The sequence below is a fragment of the Ictidomys tridecemlineatus genome, chromosome 10 (genome assembly GCF_052094955.1).
Source record: "Ictidomys tridecemlineatus isolate mIctTri1 chromosome 10, mIctTri1.hap1, whole genome shotgun sequence".
Classification (NCBI taxonomy): Eukaryota; Metazoa; Chordata; class Mammalia; order Rodentia; family Sciuridae; genus Ictidomys; species Ictidomys tridecemlineatus.
In genome coordinates, this window is record NC_135486.1 from 70,472,156 (window position 1) to 70,489,158 (window position 17,003).

Genomic DNA, 17,003 nt, shown 5'->3' on the forward strand with positions numbered 1-17,003 from the left:
ATAAATGCATCCTAACAGACATGAATATTTCCAAACATATTCTAATTAAAATTGTTTCAGCTTTTCTTTTTAATGCTATTCATGACTCCGGGTTTGGTATTGGAAGGGAGCCTTGGCCTGCTGCTCCTCCTTGCCACGTCTGCTTCATCTTGAAGATTAAGAACCATGACCTAAATGCAGTGTGTTATCTTGTTACTCCATGAGCTAGAGAAACACTGAATACTAAATATCAATTACTACTTCCCTAGAGCCTGAGAACCCCCGATCTATTTCCACCCCAGAAATGTGTTAGCATCCCCAAACACCTGCTTACAGGCTGGTAGCGAAATTAGTTTTTGTTCATAATGAGTCAAAAAGAAACTAGTCATAAATGTAACAAAGAAAGTGAATGTAAGAATCTGAAGGAAAACAAGTTTATTTTGTTTTCAGAAATCGATAAAAATGTAATTACTGGACTGGTGAACTTTACTGTAGCAGAATGTGAGTTGCTAAGAAGCATGGATTAACAACAGAAGCGATGTGTCCAATCATCAGCATCTGAGCCATCTCTGGAATCACAATTGAAGTCAGGGATACCAGTAGAAGTCAGGACAAAGGTGTCCAGATTAATATTCATCAGCAAATGGAAAATTCGGGTGGTCAGACATACTAAAATGAAAAATAAAAATGTGTGACATAGATTCAGTGACTCCATTTCTACAAAGGAAAAGAAGTGACACTAAGGAGCTCCATTATATTTTTGGGTGGTTGTAGAATCTGCCATATCTATTATCATGAATATAGCTTTAGGAAATGGTTTTATAGTTATAACTAACTATTCAAATTCTATTTCCTTCCTGAGAACAGAACACAAAAAACTCACAAAGATAAGAATTCACTCATATTCATCTTCTTTAGCTCTATCAGTCAATCTACCAAAGTAATCCTTTCTTATTTCATATTCTCAGTGAAAGCAGAAACAGATTGTACCACCTTTATTTACTTACATTGTGAAGGATAACACATCCATTTATGCCATGTTTAGTATAAGGACAAGTTCAGATACTGATCAATATGAAAGCTATTTAAGGTGTACAGTATATTGCTAGCCTTCTCACTTCCATTTCACTAATTCATTAATTTTTTTGTTCACTGCCCATGACACATGACATGGTGCTAGATTCAGATATGGAAAGTATGTTGTTTGTAAGACAGACCTGCAAACCCCTAGAGGTCACCATATAATATTAACATCTCTATACATTAGTAACAATAGAACAGAAAATCATTACTTCTTGAAATACTTAATAGGTAACAAGAATTTCCAACTGCTTTTTACTGTCTCTTGATGTTATGTTCCTACTTCATCCTTCATTTATCTATATTGACAAAAAGATTAGTAATGATAACAATAAACCAGCCAATATTTAAGCACATGTAACCATGGATTATCTAATCCCCTTTCAAACACCACCACATTAATTTCTATTATGAATTAACATTCCCACAGGCAGAAGGAACATAATATATTCCTTGTTGACCATCACTTATAATGTATGTCCAATGCCAGATTCTAAAACCCTAATGCATCAAGAGGAATAAAGATTTTTTCATGACTATTAATCTCTTCAACAAGGGTGTTTTCTCTGCACATTCTTCCATTGTTGAATCTCTCTTCTCAAAACTACTTTATCCACTGAGTTGAGATGTCTACAATTTTAATTCACAGCCAAATATAATCCTCAATGGAAGCCTTTTGAAAGGCAAATACAGTGTCTGGTTTCTGATCAAAACTGTACTGAAAAGGAGGGAAAGACCTGAAATAACAACCAAAGGACACATGTCTACTAAAGTTACTTACAGCTTGAAAGGAAGATATCGAAAATTTCTGTTCAGGCCATCTAGGTCTTTCATGTCTTCTGCAGTCAACTCAAAATCAAAAACCTATCACACAGTAGAAAGTTTTTAGCCTATGTAGACTGCATATTGCAAATCTTGGAAATCCAATAAAATCATGTTGTTGCAGAAACATTTAAAATATCTAAGAAGTTTCCAAAAGTTACTAGACATCAAAAGAACACTCAAATGGTCTGTCAATATCAGGTGACAAATAGAGATCACTTTTGACATGTATGATATAGAAATGGTACAACTACAGACAAAAAGAAATTGCAAAAAGAAACTGAGCAAAATAAAGCTAATGTTATTCCAAGATTACAGTGTCATACATTTTTTAAAAACTCAGAAAACTCTAGAGGCCACTTTTTGAACTATGTAAGATAATTCAATGATTTTTCAAGGATACAGTTTATTTTCTATATTCCATCAATGGATGGATTAAAAACTTCAACAATGACTTTTGTTCAACATTTTTATGTCAATAACTGTTAAGGAACTAATAATACCCTGCTCAAAAAACAAAGGACCTAGCTCCAAGAATCACTTTGTCTAAATTTTAGGCATTTAAAACATGGAAATTTTCAAAAAGTGCTAACATACTGAAACAAAAGGATAATTAAATCTTTGGTAATTTCCTTAAAAATGACAAGAGAGTAAAATTTAACAATTGAGGAATTGGAGGAGTAGCATTCTCTGCATTCTTCTGTGAACTCTTCTGCACACTTGGAAATTCTTAAAATGAAAAGATACATTTTATTCAAATATTATCAAAATTATCACTCCTGTATGAATAAATGTAACAGAATTTACACAAATGCCTTCATGATAAGTTTGGTGCAATATGTTTAAAGACGAGCTAAATATTGGAAATTCATATCACAACCGTAGATTAGAATCTTTAAATTTCAAAACGTAGTTCCTTTCAAATTTATTAAGAGCTCCAATGAAATATAAAGCAAACAAAAACAATCTTCATCAACAATGATAAAGTGATTCTTTTCAATAGAAAAGTAGTCAGAAATGTAAATCCTCTTGTTGGGATATGTAGCTAGGCATTTAAAATTATGTGTGTATTTGAATTTTTATTTCATAATGTTAAAAAAACTGCAGTTGAATTAAATGTGGAATTTAAGAGTTGTAAAAGTTTTGTAAAGAAATATAATATAATACTGTTGAGTTCCCAATATAAGAAAAAACATGACATTCATCAACCACAAAATGAAGGCATAAAGACAAAAATAAGACAATGAATTCTCTTCATGAAAATATAGCAAAAGGAGCATGGAAGTCAAAGTGGAATTGGGGAGAACATATTTCAACAAATATATCAAAATCTGAAAAATATATCCAGAAAATATAAAAATGGTCAATTGTTTGCAAAAATGTTACCCCCAGTAATTCACATCTCCCAATATCCAAACTCTTTCTTAGGTGACATTGCAGCTTCTTTCACTAAGAGACCATGTATGTTTCCCTATCTCCAGAATATTGCCTGGTCTCTAACTAGGTGACCATTAGAACTTGGTGAAAGCAGCTATGTGCCCATTCTGAGGTGAGGCATGAGAAGGCTCTACAATGATCCATTCACTACCTGGGGACAGGGCTATGTGATGAGATGAAGCCTGAGTCATCAACTGGTGGATGTGAACTTCTATGGAGGGGAGCTCAGACACCCCAGAGAATAGAGCAAGCAGGACTGAAGCAGAATGAGCACACTGTCCTGGAAATGCATAGGAGAGTTCATTACAAAATCCAAGCAGCCAGGGTAGCTGAAAGACATTCACTGAGTTCAGGCTGAGCCAAGGCAAACAGGCAAATCATAGAATTATGAGGTAACAAAAGCTCTTTGTATTGACCTCAATATTGAGGGAGCTTTCTTTGCAACTACTCCAAGTAATGGTTTAATAAAATTCTCCTACTTGTAAATGAAAAGAAAAGCGAGCTATTCAATGAGCAACTCATAAACTGACAATCAACAGTGAAAAATTCAAATTTAATAAATATATGAATATTAAAATATATCAAGTATTTGGAGAAATGTAAGATAAAATTATAATTTATGGAATAAAAATCACCCATTCCAAATTCTCATTTCCGAATATTAAAAAAAAAAACAAAAAACAAAGATGTCACTTACACAGGTTTACATATGCATGGCTAGAAATACTGAAAACCTGTGCTTTATCCAATCCTAATTTATTTTGCTATACTTCCTGTTGCATTGTAGAGTAAGAAAACACACTTCTGAAAGCACCTGAAATCTTACATATGGAGGACATGCTGAGGATATTGACTTGGCACAAAAACATTCTTGGAGTATTCAAAGAAGCACACATGTAAAGGAGTCTGTGTAACAACCCCAGTGCCCACAGCCCTTCTCTATACCTGAATGTTCTCTTTGATTCTCTTCTCGTTGAGACTCTTGACCAGAACTACAACCCCACGCTGCAGCTGGTAGCGGAGGGCAATCAGGGCTGGGGATCGATTGTGTTTTTTTGCCAAGGCACCAAGAACTGGATCATCCAAGAGAACTGGAGAGCTCGGGTCAACCCTGGAAGGAAAGACAGGAGACTATGGCATCTTCCTCCCATACTCTCCTCAGATCTGTTGAGCCCACTCTAAACAGGGATCCTCAAATGCTGTCCCTGGACCAGCAGCATCAATGTCTTATGGGATCTTCCCAGAAATGTAAATGTTCTGCTCTTCCAGGGTCAGTTGAGAGTGACCTTTTGAACTCTGAGTCTTGTAGACTATAGATAGCTCATCATTAATGGTATTTGAGGTCAACTCCCTGAGGTTCTCATTACCAATCTTTGTATCGTTGAGTTCCAAGAGCACCATAGGCAACCAGAACAATGTCTTTGGATTTGCAGAAGTCCAGCAGTTTCCTCTGGTTGAGATAAACATGACATTCTACCTGCAGTGGACAAGATAGAAAGTATCTGATTCTAATAAACACTAATGTTAAGATGAATCCAAAATGTCAATGAAAAAGAAGCTGAATTTAAAAAATGGAAATTTGAGCCAAAATCAAGAGATATTCTCAAAGATTTATGAGGATAAGTTTGAAAGACCTTTGGTAGGCATTCTACAGGTGACATCTGGTTAAATTTGTTCATCAAAAAAATTGTGCTGTGAATGGATAATTATGAAGGTAATGCACTCCATTTATTATTATGTATATAAGAAATAAATAAATCAATAAGAACTAAAATAAAATAAAATAAAACAAAAAATACATTTAACAACAACAAAAACAAAAAACGCCAATAAAACCAGATTCCAGAATTTAGGAAGCTTAGAATTCCACCTAACCATAATCTGTAAGAACAAGTTCCAAATCGAACAAGTCAGTGTAGGAGAATGTTATAGTCTGAATTTAATCAATACAGGTTATAGGTTATAGGCTATAGATTAGAAATTACAGGTTAATAAAATATTAATTAGTAAAATAATAGGATTATAAGATAAGTGTTATAGAATTAGTAATGTTAAGTTACTCCAGTCTGCCATAGTTATAAGATTTTTAAAAAAGTAACAATACAACAATATAATCACCGTAAGACATAGGATTTAAGTTGCTAACAATAAGATATAGATAATGTAAGGTGATAAGTATAAGCTCAGAGGTCTAATATAGTTACAGATAGTTATAGATCAATATAGAGTTGGATATAGGTTACTAAAACAGTATTAAGTATAAGAAATAACTATAGACAAGTATAAGTAAGTAGGAACTCCATCTTCTTACTTCCCGTGAGGAACTTGTTACACAGGCCATTCTCAAGGTGTTTTGTTTTTTTTAATTATTTTGGGGTAGACCCATACACATGAGGATATAGACCCCCATAAAGGAGCATATGGTTTTCTGTTTTTGCTCTGCTAACTGCATTTACAGCCCCTTGTATTCTGCTTGCTTGCAATTTGCAAAATTCCATAGGAAAGTTCCTGGGGTATGATTTTCTTCTCTATTTTCTTCCTTAAATTCTTTGGTCACAAACAACTTGTGGCTGATGTTATTTCAGAGAGCTACTTGGTCTCTGACAAAAGCAGTCCTTGGTCAGGTAAAATTGGCAAAATAAAATTCTTTGATTTGTTTCAAATTTAGACTTTGTGTGTTTTCTGAGTTGTCTACCCATTAAAAGAAAATGACTCACAATTAAAAATCTCTCTCTGCAGAGCAAGAACATGCCCAATGGAGACTTGAAAATCTGAGGCAATGCTGTTGTCATCAAAAGCAAGAGGTGAACCTGAGCAAGATTCTGAAGTCTTCCATGTAACACCCGATAAAACTGGAAGGCAGGATGGGCATACCCTCCCTCTCTCCTCTCAGAGGATTCGCTCTGTCTCTTGAGAGTGTCCTCTTTTCCCCTTTCTTATACTTTCTAATAAACTCATGGCCTGCTACTCTGAGCGACATGTCTGAAATTGTACTAGCATGATGCAAAAAACAGTAACCAAGGACCACTCTGGCTGCCTTGGCTCCTCTGCAGGACCTTGAACTGTAAGAAGGCTAAATCCTAACTAATAGAAAATGGGAATGAATGTAAAAACATGTTACCGATATATATAATAAGACAGTTTGAAAAAGATCCTGGTTCAAAATGTCACATGGAAAAGCACTGGATGAACATTCTGTGTTAAAAGATCTTAAGAAACACGACAGAAAGCAACATGTGAACCACAGTTGTATCCAGAAAAACAGGAAGAACTATATACTATATTTCAGAAAAGCAATGGGAAATTTGAATACAGACTGGACATAGATGCTGTGAGAGACTTTGAATTCCTTTAGATAGAGTAATGGAATTGAGCTGATATGAGACAACATCTTCATTCCTAGGAGATGTTCTCTGAGGTCTCTAAAAGTGAATACGCTCTAGTCTACAACTTACTTTGAAGTGATGTAGAAACACATAAGTATGCAGATGTACCCACATAAATCAATATCTTGCAGTGAAACCAAAAGTCAACAATTTTAGATAAAGCATGGAAAATATGGATGCCCAGTATCATCCTCTAACTTTTTCTGTATATTTGAAAATATTCATGATAAAAAAAATATTGGGATAAAACTAATACTAGTTTTTTCTCAATTTTTTAACACATATTTGAAATTTATCATGCTCTATCAACATATATGAAATTCATGATTTTTATAAGCTCTGTTTTCCAATCAAAGGCAATTACTCCAACAGTGAATGTGGTCAAAAAGTAAGTTAGAGCACAGAACTATGCACAGAATAGATGTGATTGCACAGTTGATTTTATATCTGAAAGCATCAGCATCAAGAAAAGCAAGTAAAAGGGGCTCAAGCACAAGACCAACTGTACAATCAGCTAAAAGTTCCTGAATGTGGATCTCATTCATCATCAGTTATCACTATAAGCAACTAACTTCCTCGAATCCTTTAACTTTCACAAGCCCTACTTTACTCTTTCCTGTTAAATGTTCCTCTGAGTCCAGAAAGCTGAAGGAAGAGATAACAAGGATGAAAGACCCTCCACACCAACCTGACCAGTGATCTCCTATTTTCTGTCTTTTCTTGCTCACTGCCCATTCCTATGTACTGGCCTTCTTTCCTACAAAAGATTCCCTCCGCAGAACATTCACCCATCCGGTCTCAGTCATCCTTCATTGCTCAAGGACAAGCTCACCTTGCCCCTGAAGTCTGATGAACAACCACTCTCCTCTTGGTCACCTTTACATCACCTGATTTCCCCATAAACTGAGCACTAAGATCTTCCCCTCATTTTCACTAAGGAGGATTCACCCAGAAGAGACACCATTGAGACTTTTCCATACACTCCAGGACAGTGGCACTAGTCTTAGACTCTTCTGTTCCACAAAGGCAAATGAACTGGGGGACAGGACCAATGGACAGCTGGCAGTGATATAGAAAGAAAGAAGTGTTATAAGAGACAGCAGTGAGGCTCGGGGCTCTCACCTGGTTGCAGACAGGCTTATACTTGAGGCCTGGTTTATTCAGGATCATCTCCAGCTGCCTGCGGTTAAAGTTGGACACCCCGATGGACTTGGCCAATCCTGCGTCCTTGCACTTCTCCATGGCCTTGGGAGGAAGGGGTTGGGAAGAGGCATATGTACAGTCAACTATGTCACTATGAAGGCAAGACAGAACTGTTAAGAGGAGCACTGTCCAGGAATGACAACAAAGCTGATGAATTGATTGTGAAGAGGGGAAAATGGTAAAGATTATATGGGAAGGTGTTGAGAGCCAGTAAAAGAATTCCTGTGTCCTCTTTAATGCATCAGACATCACTGCATGTGGAGGCAGGAGCTGCACGTCCTCAGTGTCATTAGTTTCCCTCTGTCACATTCCAGTAATACGTTCCTTCCCACCATATAATAAACAAACAAACAAACAAAAAACTCTTTTAAACATAATGATTTCTAGACCCAAAATTTCAGGAGAAAGCATGACCTTAATGTCACCTGTGGGCTTCCTATGAGGCCAATCCTTCAGGAACTCACCTCCCATGTGGCACAGAGATCCACTGAGTCATATATTATTTTTCCATTTTCATCTTGTGGAAAAAGCTCTTCCCCTGGCTGCAATAGAAGTGATCACCACAGCAATCTTACTGAATTCCACACACAGCAAGGCTACTAGATATATCTAGGGGATGGGTCACTAAACCTTCCTGAAATACATGGAGCAGTACTCTATATTCATCTATTTAAAAGCTATTTAAATGTGGAGGTGTAAGGAATACCTTTATATGCTTAGCTTCCTGAATTATTTTACTTGAAATTTTCTGTATGTTCAATTATAAATATGTGTGTGTATATATAAATATATATGTGTAATTGTGTGTGTGTGTGTGTGTAATTTAATAAGATTTTTTTCAGTCATCTTAATGGGGTCTCCTAGTTGGATTATGTTACTTTTCTTTTCCCTACACATGGCCCTGGGGAAAGGCCTGTCTTTCACTGGGAAAGTCCATAGACACATGGGATTGATCTCCAGAAATAATGGATTTCAGAGATGACACAGGTTAAACAGTATTCCTCATCTACCTGGACACATGTGGGTCCAAGAATATGTAGAGGTACCTAAGATGGTTTCAAGTTTCTATTTAAGATTGGTTTGATGCTGGAAGAGGAAGAGACTCTATCAAATACTAATGACCATGAAATCTGAATTGCCCCAAAGTCCCATTGACAACCAGTGGAAAAGGCGAGGACAAAACCCAGGCAAACCTCTAGTAACACAGACATAATGGATGAATAAACACGGAGGTTTCTGCAGATCCCTTCTAACAATAAATCTAAATCTTTAGGACTTTCTATAATTCATATAAATTAAGTTTGAATAAATTTATAATAGAAGCTTCATTCAACCATCTATGGTAATAATGGTCATGCTGATGGCTCAAATTAAATAAGTTTGATGATGCAAGTTTCCTACCTTCAACTCCATTGGGGAATGAATAAGATAGAGGTCAACATAGTCAAAATTAAGTTTTTCCAGTGATTTTTCCAAACAAGATTGGACGAGCTCTGGTCGATGAAAAGTGAACCATAGCTGCAGAGGTTAATAAAAGGAAATTGGACTGGATTAACATGTTGCCCATACTTGGAAGATTGAAACATTGAAACATTTGAAACATTGAAACATTTCACATTGAAACTCATTTTTATTTTGCTTAGATACTGTGGATCACAGGGATGATGTTCTCTTCAGGACTTGGGTTTCCATTCATCTGACTTATTTATGTAAACTGGATTATATATTTTGTTTTTTATTAGCCGATCAATTGAACTATGGAAGGAATTGCTCAAGCAATATAATTCCATCACATAACAATAATGAATTTCTGAATTGTGTTTCATAGAATTTACAAACTAATTGTTACTCTATCTCATCTATCCACTTCAAAAGATAAGAATTAATATTTTTTCTATGTATAAAACTGAAAGAAAACACATTTTGACCATTTTAATATATGCAAGACATGAATCAACACATGTTAGCTACTCCTTGTTTACTACCCATAGACTGACTGACATTGTTCTCTAAAAAATCACAAATGTAAAATGTTGATATTTAGAATGATGAGAAGATTTAGCAAATTTCCCAGGATATAATGAAACTATAATTCTTTCTAATACCACAACCAATACAAAATCATAGTGCTGATTGGAGAATCAGGAAAGTAAAGGAACTTTAATATCATAAACTTAGAGACTATGAGTAGCAATTCATAATCTTTCTCTATTATGATACTGGGTATTATATGTGAACAAATATTGTATTAATGGTCACTTCCATCAAGAATTGATCACCTAACATAATTTTCAATTCTTCATATCACATTTCAGTAATTTTTACACTATATACACAATACCTTTGAAGTATAGAATATGTCTTCTCTCTTCACAGTGCCATCTGCAATCTTGCTTCTAACAGCCAATCCTACCTCCTCTTCTACTTCGTATGAATAAGCACAATCAATATGGCGGAACCCAGCTTCTATAGCTATTTTGGTGGCCTCTGTGGTCTTACTCTTAGGAACCTAGAGGAACAAACAACACCAGAAATGACTTTGAGAATCATATTGTGAGTAGTTACTCATAACAAATGGACAATTCACTAAACAAGAAGTGTTTATATTGCAATGTTTTCTTCGGACAACTCAATTGTGTCATAAGGGACTTTGAATACCCAATTTTCTCTTCTGTAAGGATGAAAGAAATTGACAAAAAGCAATATTGAATGTCATGGGCAGAAGCAGAAACTTCACAAAACTCAACTTTGCCCGTGTATTGTGTTAGGTCTGTATTTGGAATAATGACCCCCAAATCTACTTTGTCTGGGCATGTCCTAGAAGACAAGAATCTGGCATCCAGCAAGCCTTTTCAGACACAGAAATCTGAGTACACTGACAGCCAAGGACTCCAGGAGCAACTCAAGTTCAGTGATTTTCTACAAGAAATCATAGGACACAGCACACAGGTAGAGTCATGTTATCGTTTATGTGACAAAGTCACTAAGTAATATTAATAAAGGAAAAGAGGATATGGAATGAGTATAGAAGACATACTGTGCAAGGTACTTATAAAACATCTCCCAGTGAAGACACCAAAATATACTAAATTCCACCTACAGTGAATTTTAAAATCACATGGAAAATATTTTGTACAAGAAAAGCTGTTGAGATCATTTCCTAAGGTTTTCAGTGGGGCTGTTTAAATGGATATGCTCTGCTAAGACATCTCACAGTTCCAGTCTCCCAGAGAAACGTATATACATATATATCATTCTAAAGAAAAGAGGATAGTAAAACACCATGACCCTGCATGTCCCTTTTCAAAAAAATACAGTCTAACTATGGAATAATGAGATTAAGCTTGGTCCTGTACATTCATACACATATTATCTTGAAAGACTCTGACCTTCTCTCATACATGTGGAAATGAGGGCAAGCTAATATTACCTGTGAAATGATGCTTTTTGCATGTATGCCTGGACAGTGGCTCCATGGGATGTTGATCAGATAACCAAATTAAGCAAGTTAATGCTGATGATGTCACTGCTTCCTGCAGCCCAACATATAAAACCCCTCTCTTGAGCCTACAGAATGGGAGAAAATCTTCGCCACTTGCACTGCAGATAACACATTATTTTGCAGAATATACAATGAATTTGAATATCTTAACCCCCCCAAAATCAATAAAGAGATAAAGGAAGTGAACAGACACTTCCCAAAAGAAGAGATCAAACAGTCAAAAAATACAAGAAGAAATGCTCAAAATCTTTAGTAATTAGGGAAATGGAAACACAAACCACATTGAGATTTCACCTCACTAAAGTCAGAATGGCAGCTATCAAGAATACAGGAAAAAACAACTGTTGGTGAGACTGTAGGGGGAAAGATACACTCATTCGTTTCTGGTATAACTGCAAATTGGTATAACCACTCTGGAAAGCAGTATGGAAATTCCTCAAAAAACTAAGAATGGATCAACCATTTGACCCAGTTATACCACTACTCAATATACATATATCCAGAGGAGTTAAAATCAGCATACTACAGCAAAATCAGAATACAACTGCTAAACTATGAAACCAGGCTAGATGCACTTCAACAGATGAATGGATAAAGAAAATGTAGTTTCTATACACAGTGGAATATTACATATCCATAAAGAAGAATGACTTTATGATATTTGCCAGTAAATGGATGGATCTGGAAAGTATAATGCTAAATGAAATAAGCCCATCTCAAAAAAGCAAAGGTCAAATGTTCTCTGTGATATGTGGATGTTAATACACAATAAGGAGGAAAGGATAGGGAAGAATAAAAGTTCAGGGATTAGACAACAGGGAAAGAAGAGAAGGGAGGTAGGATAGGAACTCACAATAGCTAAGTTATTAAACCAGCCTAGGTCAACAGACTAGTGGCTAAGAAAATGTGGCATATATACACAATAGAGCTTTATTCAGCCATAAAGAATGAAATTATGTCATTTGAATGTAAATGGATGGAACTAGAGAAACTCATGCTAAATGAAATAAGTCAGAATGAGAAAGTCAAGGGTAAAGTGTTTTCTCTCATTTGCAGGAGCTAGGGAAAGGTGGGGGATGGCTGGGGTTGTGGCTCAGTGGCAAAGCGCTTGCCTAGCATGTGTGAGGCACTGGGTTCGATTCTCAGCACCACATAAAAATAAACAAAGGTCCATTGACAACTAAAAATATTTTAAAAAGAAAAAGGTGGAGGAAGAAATAATAAAAAAAGGGAATTTCACAAAAACAGAAGGAAAACCAATAGAGTAAAGGAAGGGGACTGAGAGGGCTGGAGGAAAGAAGGACATGGGGAAGTATGGGGAATGAAATCTAGCAAATTATGCCATGTCCATGTTCCACAGGGAATCATCATGTGTGTATACATATAGAATGCATTATATATATAATTATAATACACTAATTAAAATAATAATTATAATACTAGAAGAGAGATCAGTAGAGTAGAGCAAGTGGATCAGGAGAAAGGAAGTGGGAAGGGTAAGGGAAGTTACCAGGGAATTAAATTAATTAAATTATGTGCATGTAAGAATACGGCAGAATGAATCCCACTATTATGTATAATTGTAATGCACTAATAAAAATAAATAATGAAATAAAAGTAAGAATCCATGAGTTCATATAGATACAAAAAATAAATAAACATGATAAGAAAAAAAAGAAAATGGAATAAAACTGACATAATTTTCCTATGTTCACATATCAAGATACCGCAATGACTCTCCACATCATGTGCATCACAAGACTGGGATCCTAATTAGATTAATATATACTACATCTTTGTATAAATATGTTGAAATAGACTCTGCTGCATGTGTAACTAAAAGGAACAAATAAAACATTCAGGTTGAAACCCCTCTGTCTGTGGTGACTGGGATAGAACTGAAGGCACTATGGAAAGGATAAGTGTTGCTCATCCAGCAAATGAGCACAGGACAAAATGTCCTGAGGGGGAGGAAGCCCTGCTTGGCAAAGCAATGTGAGGGAGGCAGGTGCTGTGGTTCAGCCTGTCACTGCTGGACCCTCCCCATGGGCATTTTTCAATAAGGACTTCTGCCTTGAATGCAGTCTCCAGGTATTTTCTCTGGTCTTTTGGCAAACTATCCAATTGCCCTGAAAAACAGGACTATGAACATGACTGCAGAATACATAAATACACTCCACTGTTTGTACCCTTTGAAGAGAACCAGCATCCTTGTGTGTTGTGGGAAAAAATCCAAGTAACCAGATGATAATATGTTCTTGAACAAAGAGCAATGTGCTGTGTCACCTCTACCCTTTGAAGAGAACCAGCATCCTTGTGTGTTGTGGGAAAAAATCCAAGTAACCAGATTGATAATATGTTCTTGAACAAAGAGCAATGTGCTGTGTCACCTCTGGCCAACAACCATCTCTCTGTATGACAGGCAGAACTAAACACTGGCTGGGGGAAAAATGTATATTCTAAGGATGTAGACTTACAAATATGAAATAATACTCCTCCTGTAGGGGTTATTCACACAAGCATCAACCGTTAAAGCTAACTCTCTATCATTTCTAGAAGATATAATAAGAGTAAAGTTGACAATTATTGCATGGTCTGCAAAATTTGGACAGTGATTTGAAAGTTCATTTATTAGAGAATAGAAAGGTAGATCAAACACATTCTTTTCTGTTTTAAAAATTTCGAAAGTTTCTTTTTTCCATGCAATCAAAAAAAAAATGCCATACTGCATCCTACCACCACCCTCTGCTGATACTATCCCTGAATTTCTTATGTGTAAGGGCACTTGGAGCAGGGCTGAAGCCCTGGTGAAACCATTCATGCCCCTTTTCCCTACAATGTAACCAAGTCCTGCCACAGTCTTAAAATTGCTCTCTGGATGTTTCCTTAAGTCTTACAGAAGGAAAAAGTTTAAATTCAAACTTTAGGGAATTGATCTCTTGTCACACAATTAAGTGGTCAGAGAATGATATTGGGATACAAAACTGTTCCAGTCTAGTAAACTTAGCTTGATCTACTTCAGAGGGTCATCTATCAATACAAAACATGTGAACAATGACCAATAATTCACAAATACCCTTGTTAAGTCCCAGTTTGACTTATACAGGATGTTATACATTCAGGTAAATTTCCCACAGTTGAGAGCACATGAAAAATTCTACTAAGCCAAGATCCAACATTTTCTGTGAAATGCCAAAGGCTATCTCACAGTGGAAAGGAAGTATTCCCCATCAATGATTCTATGCTTCTCATCTCAAGTGCCTTTTGCTGCACAAATGTCTCTGGATCTTGTCTGTTTAGAAGACTGAAAAAAATCCCAAAGTATAGAAATAAACAGAAACCAGTACCTGTGAAAACCAAGTGCTGACATTCATGTTTCTACTAAATTGTTTCAATACACTGGCATTTGGTAGGTGGGAGGACATGAGTGCCTGGAATACTCAATGGGTGACCCTACCATCAGACAGTGAAGTAGAGCAATGTCTGAGCACTGTCTCTCCTGCACATGGAATACCTCTCGCCTGGAGAAATAGAGAACCACTTTAGCCCCCTCCCACTGAGTGTTATATACAAACCAAGTAACTTGACAACCCAGATTGGATTCCATTCATCCTGTGTCTACTTTCTTTTGAACCCTCAACCCAACCCCTTATTGTTACCTCTTCAGGTTTAACAGTGCCAAAGCCCAGCCTAGGAATGAAGTGACCATCATTGAGCTCCACATACTGATGTTTGGAATTCATTGCCTGTGACTCCTCAGACTGAGTAGGTTCTGCTGCTTTCTTCTACCTTCTAGTATACTAAATAATTGGATTTCACAACTCCATCTGCTTATCTAAAGGTTGACCAATTTACTTGCTGTCTAATGATTAGACAATATTTTACAGGAGGAGTGGAGTTAAAGCAATATTTCACATGTGAGAGGAGAATTAGAACCAGTTCACTAATTTAATATGGAAAATATCTTAAGCAATTTACTACACAATGATAAAAAAAAGTGTTTGTTCTTAGTAAGTTTTCTGATTACCAAATTTTTATGAATAATTTAAGAGATTGATAACTTATTGGCCAATTTTTAAGCTAAAAACCTCAGATCCGTCTTCTTTTGTTAGGTTTGGTATTGGAATTTGTTGTTGTTTTTCATGATGACACCACTTCTTGATCATACACTATTAGAAATGATGAACTACCATACACCATGCACACAAACACAAAGCATTTTCTAAAAAGGATTATTAGTATTTTGAGGGGGTATCAGAAAAACAATCAAATGTTAAAATGAACAAAAGTTACCCTTTTTAATTTTCTCAGAGTTAAAATATTTGCCATAATTAGACAACCATGTCCCAAGAGGATGCAGACCAGACAAATGTCCTCACTGTGACATTCTTCTCAGTGGAAGACAAATTATTACAGCCACAGAAAGTTATTTTGCAATAGGCAATCAGAGAGTAACATTTATTATAGCTTTTACCTTTAAGGTAACTTTGAGAAAACTATCAAGAAGTAAGATGCAAAATTAAGACATTTTATATTTTTATAGACTTGTTCAACATTATTGATAAAAGTAAAAAATGGATCTATATATGTGGTAAAAATGGGAGTTTATAACCCACTTGAATCAAATGTATGAAATATGATATGTCAAGAGCTTTGTAATGTTTTGAACAACCTATAAAAACAATTTTTTTAAAAAATGGAAAAATCTTAAATTATTGCAAATTTTGGAATAGTGTAGACATTGATGCACTGATGAAATGGAATATTTGAAGCAATTAAAAGTCAAACATGAATGTTTATTAATAAAAAATATTAAATAAAGGTATAAGGAAGGGTTTTTAATTAAGTTACAAGACAAGGGAATATATTATAATCAACAACATATTATGTTCCTAAAAGATTCATGATATAAAAGGAAAGACTATGAACTGTATTTATTCTTTTTGAATAATGAGACTAGGATTGAACTCTTACATAGTTTTTAATCACCTAGATGTTTTTATTCATTTTATAATTTGAAAAAAAGTGTTTATTATATAAATTGAAAATCTCTGCACACTACACAGATATTATTTTCTTGTGGTTTTGATTTTGTTAAGATGAAGCCCTCTCTCAATCACACAGTATTTGAAGCAATGAACTATCTTACCCAACACAAACACACACACACACACACACACACACACACACACACGGAATTTTAAAGGACTGCTGAGTTTAAATTTTGACACCCTCCCACAAAAAGAATCAAATTAAAATTGAAAAAAATAGACTTTTTATCTTTCTCATTGGCAAAATATTTTCTGAATCTTCTTATTTTTCTTTCAATGAAAATGTGCATTGCTGATAAATGTGCAATCATAAGAAGTGTGCACCAAAAGAGGTGGTAAGTCACACTGCTTAGTGAAGGAAAAATGAATGACAGCTCTAAAAAATTATTTCACAATATGCTACTGAACCCTTAGGGTGCTTCTGAAATGTGGGACTCTGAGTGATTGCTAAATCTTCTGTATGTATTTTAGTTCCCTACAATAAATATTTCATTTTTGTAGCCTAAGAAAAGTGTTTGCTTAGACAAGGTGACAAGTTCTGAC

The 17,003-nt window shown here is 35.5% G+C and overlaps 1 protein-coding gene across 1 annotated transcript; it reads right to left on the reverse strand.

The window, feature by feature from the left end:
• Positions 1-399: 399 nt before the first annotated feature.
• LOC101978646 (aldo-keto reductase family 1 member C23-like protein) lies at positions 400-15,214 on the reverse strand. Its single transcript, XM_005320320.4, has 9 exons — positions 15,069-15,214; positions 10,249-10,416; positions 9,309-9,425; positions 8,372-8,449; positions 7,827-7,949; positions 4,686-4,795; positions 4,264-4,429; positions 1,841-1,923; positions 400-648 (listed from the first exon to the last, which is right to left on the reverse strand). Exons 1-9 carry the CDS (start codon positions 15,150-15,152, stop codon positions 606-608), a joined length of 972 nt encoding a protein of 323 aa, XP_005320377.1. The 5' UTR covers positions 15,153-15,214; the 3' UTR covers positions 400-605.
• Positions 15,215-17,003: the final 1,789 nt, after the last annotated feature.

Excerpts from the sequence above, each read along its gene's own strand:
- LOC101978646 (XM_005320320.4), bottom strand. The coding sequence starts at position 15,152 with ATGAATTCCAAACATCAGTATGTGGAGCTCAATGATGGTCACTTCATT. Across the intron at positions 4,430-4,685 it reads ACTCAACGATACAAAGATTG|GGTTGACCCGAGCTCTCCAG; the intron begins GTAATGAGAACC and ends CTTTCCTTCCAG. Across the intron at positions 649-1,840 it reads CGATATCTTCCTTTCAAGCT|TATGTCTGACCACCCGAATT; the intron begins GTAAGTAACTTT and ends TTTTCATTTTAG.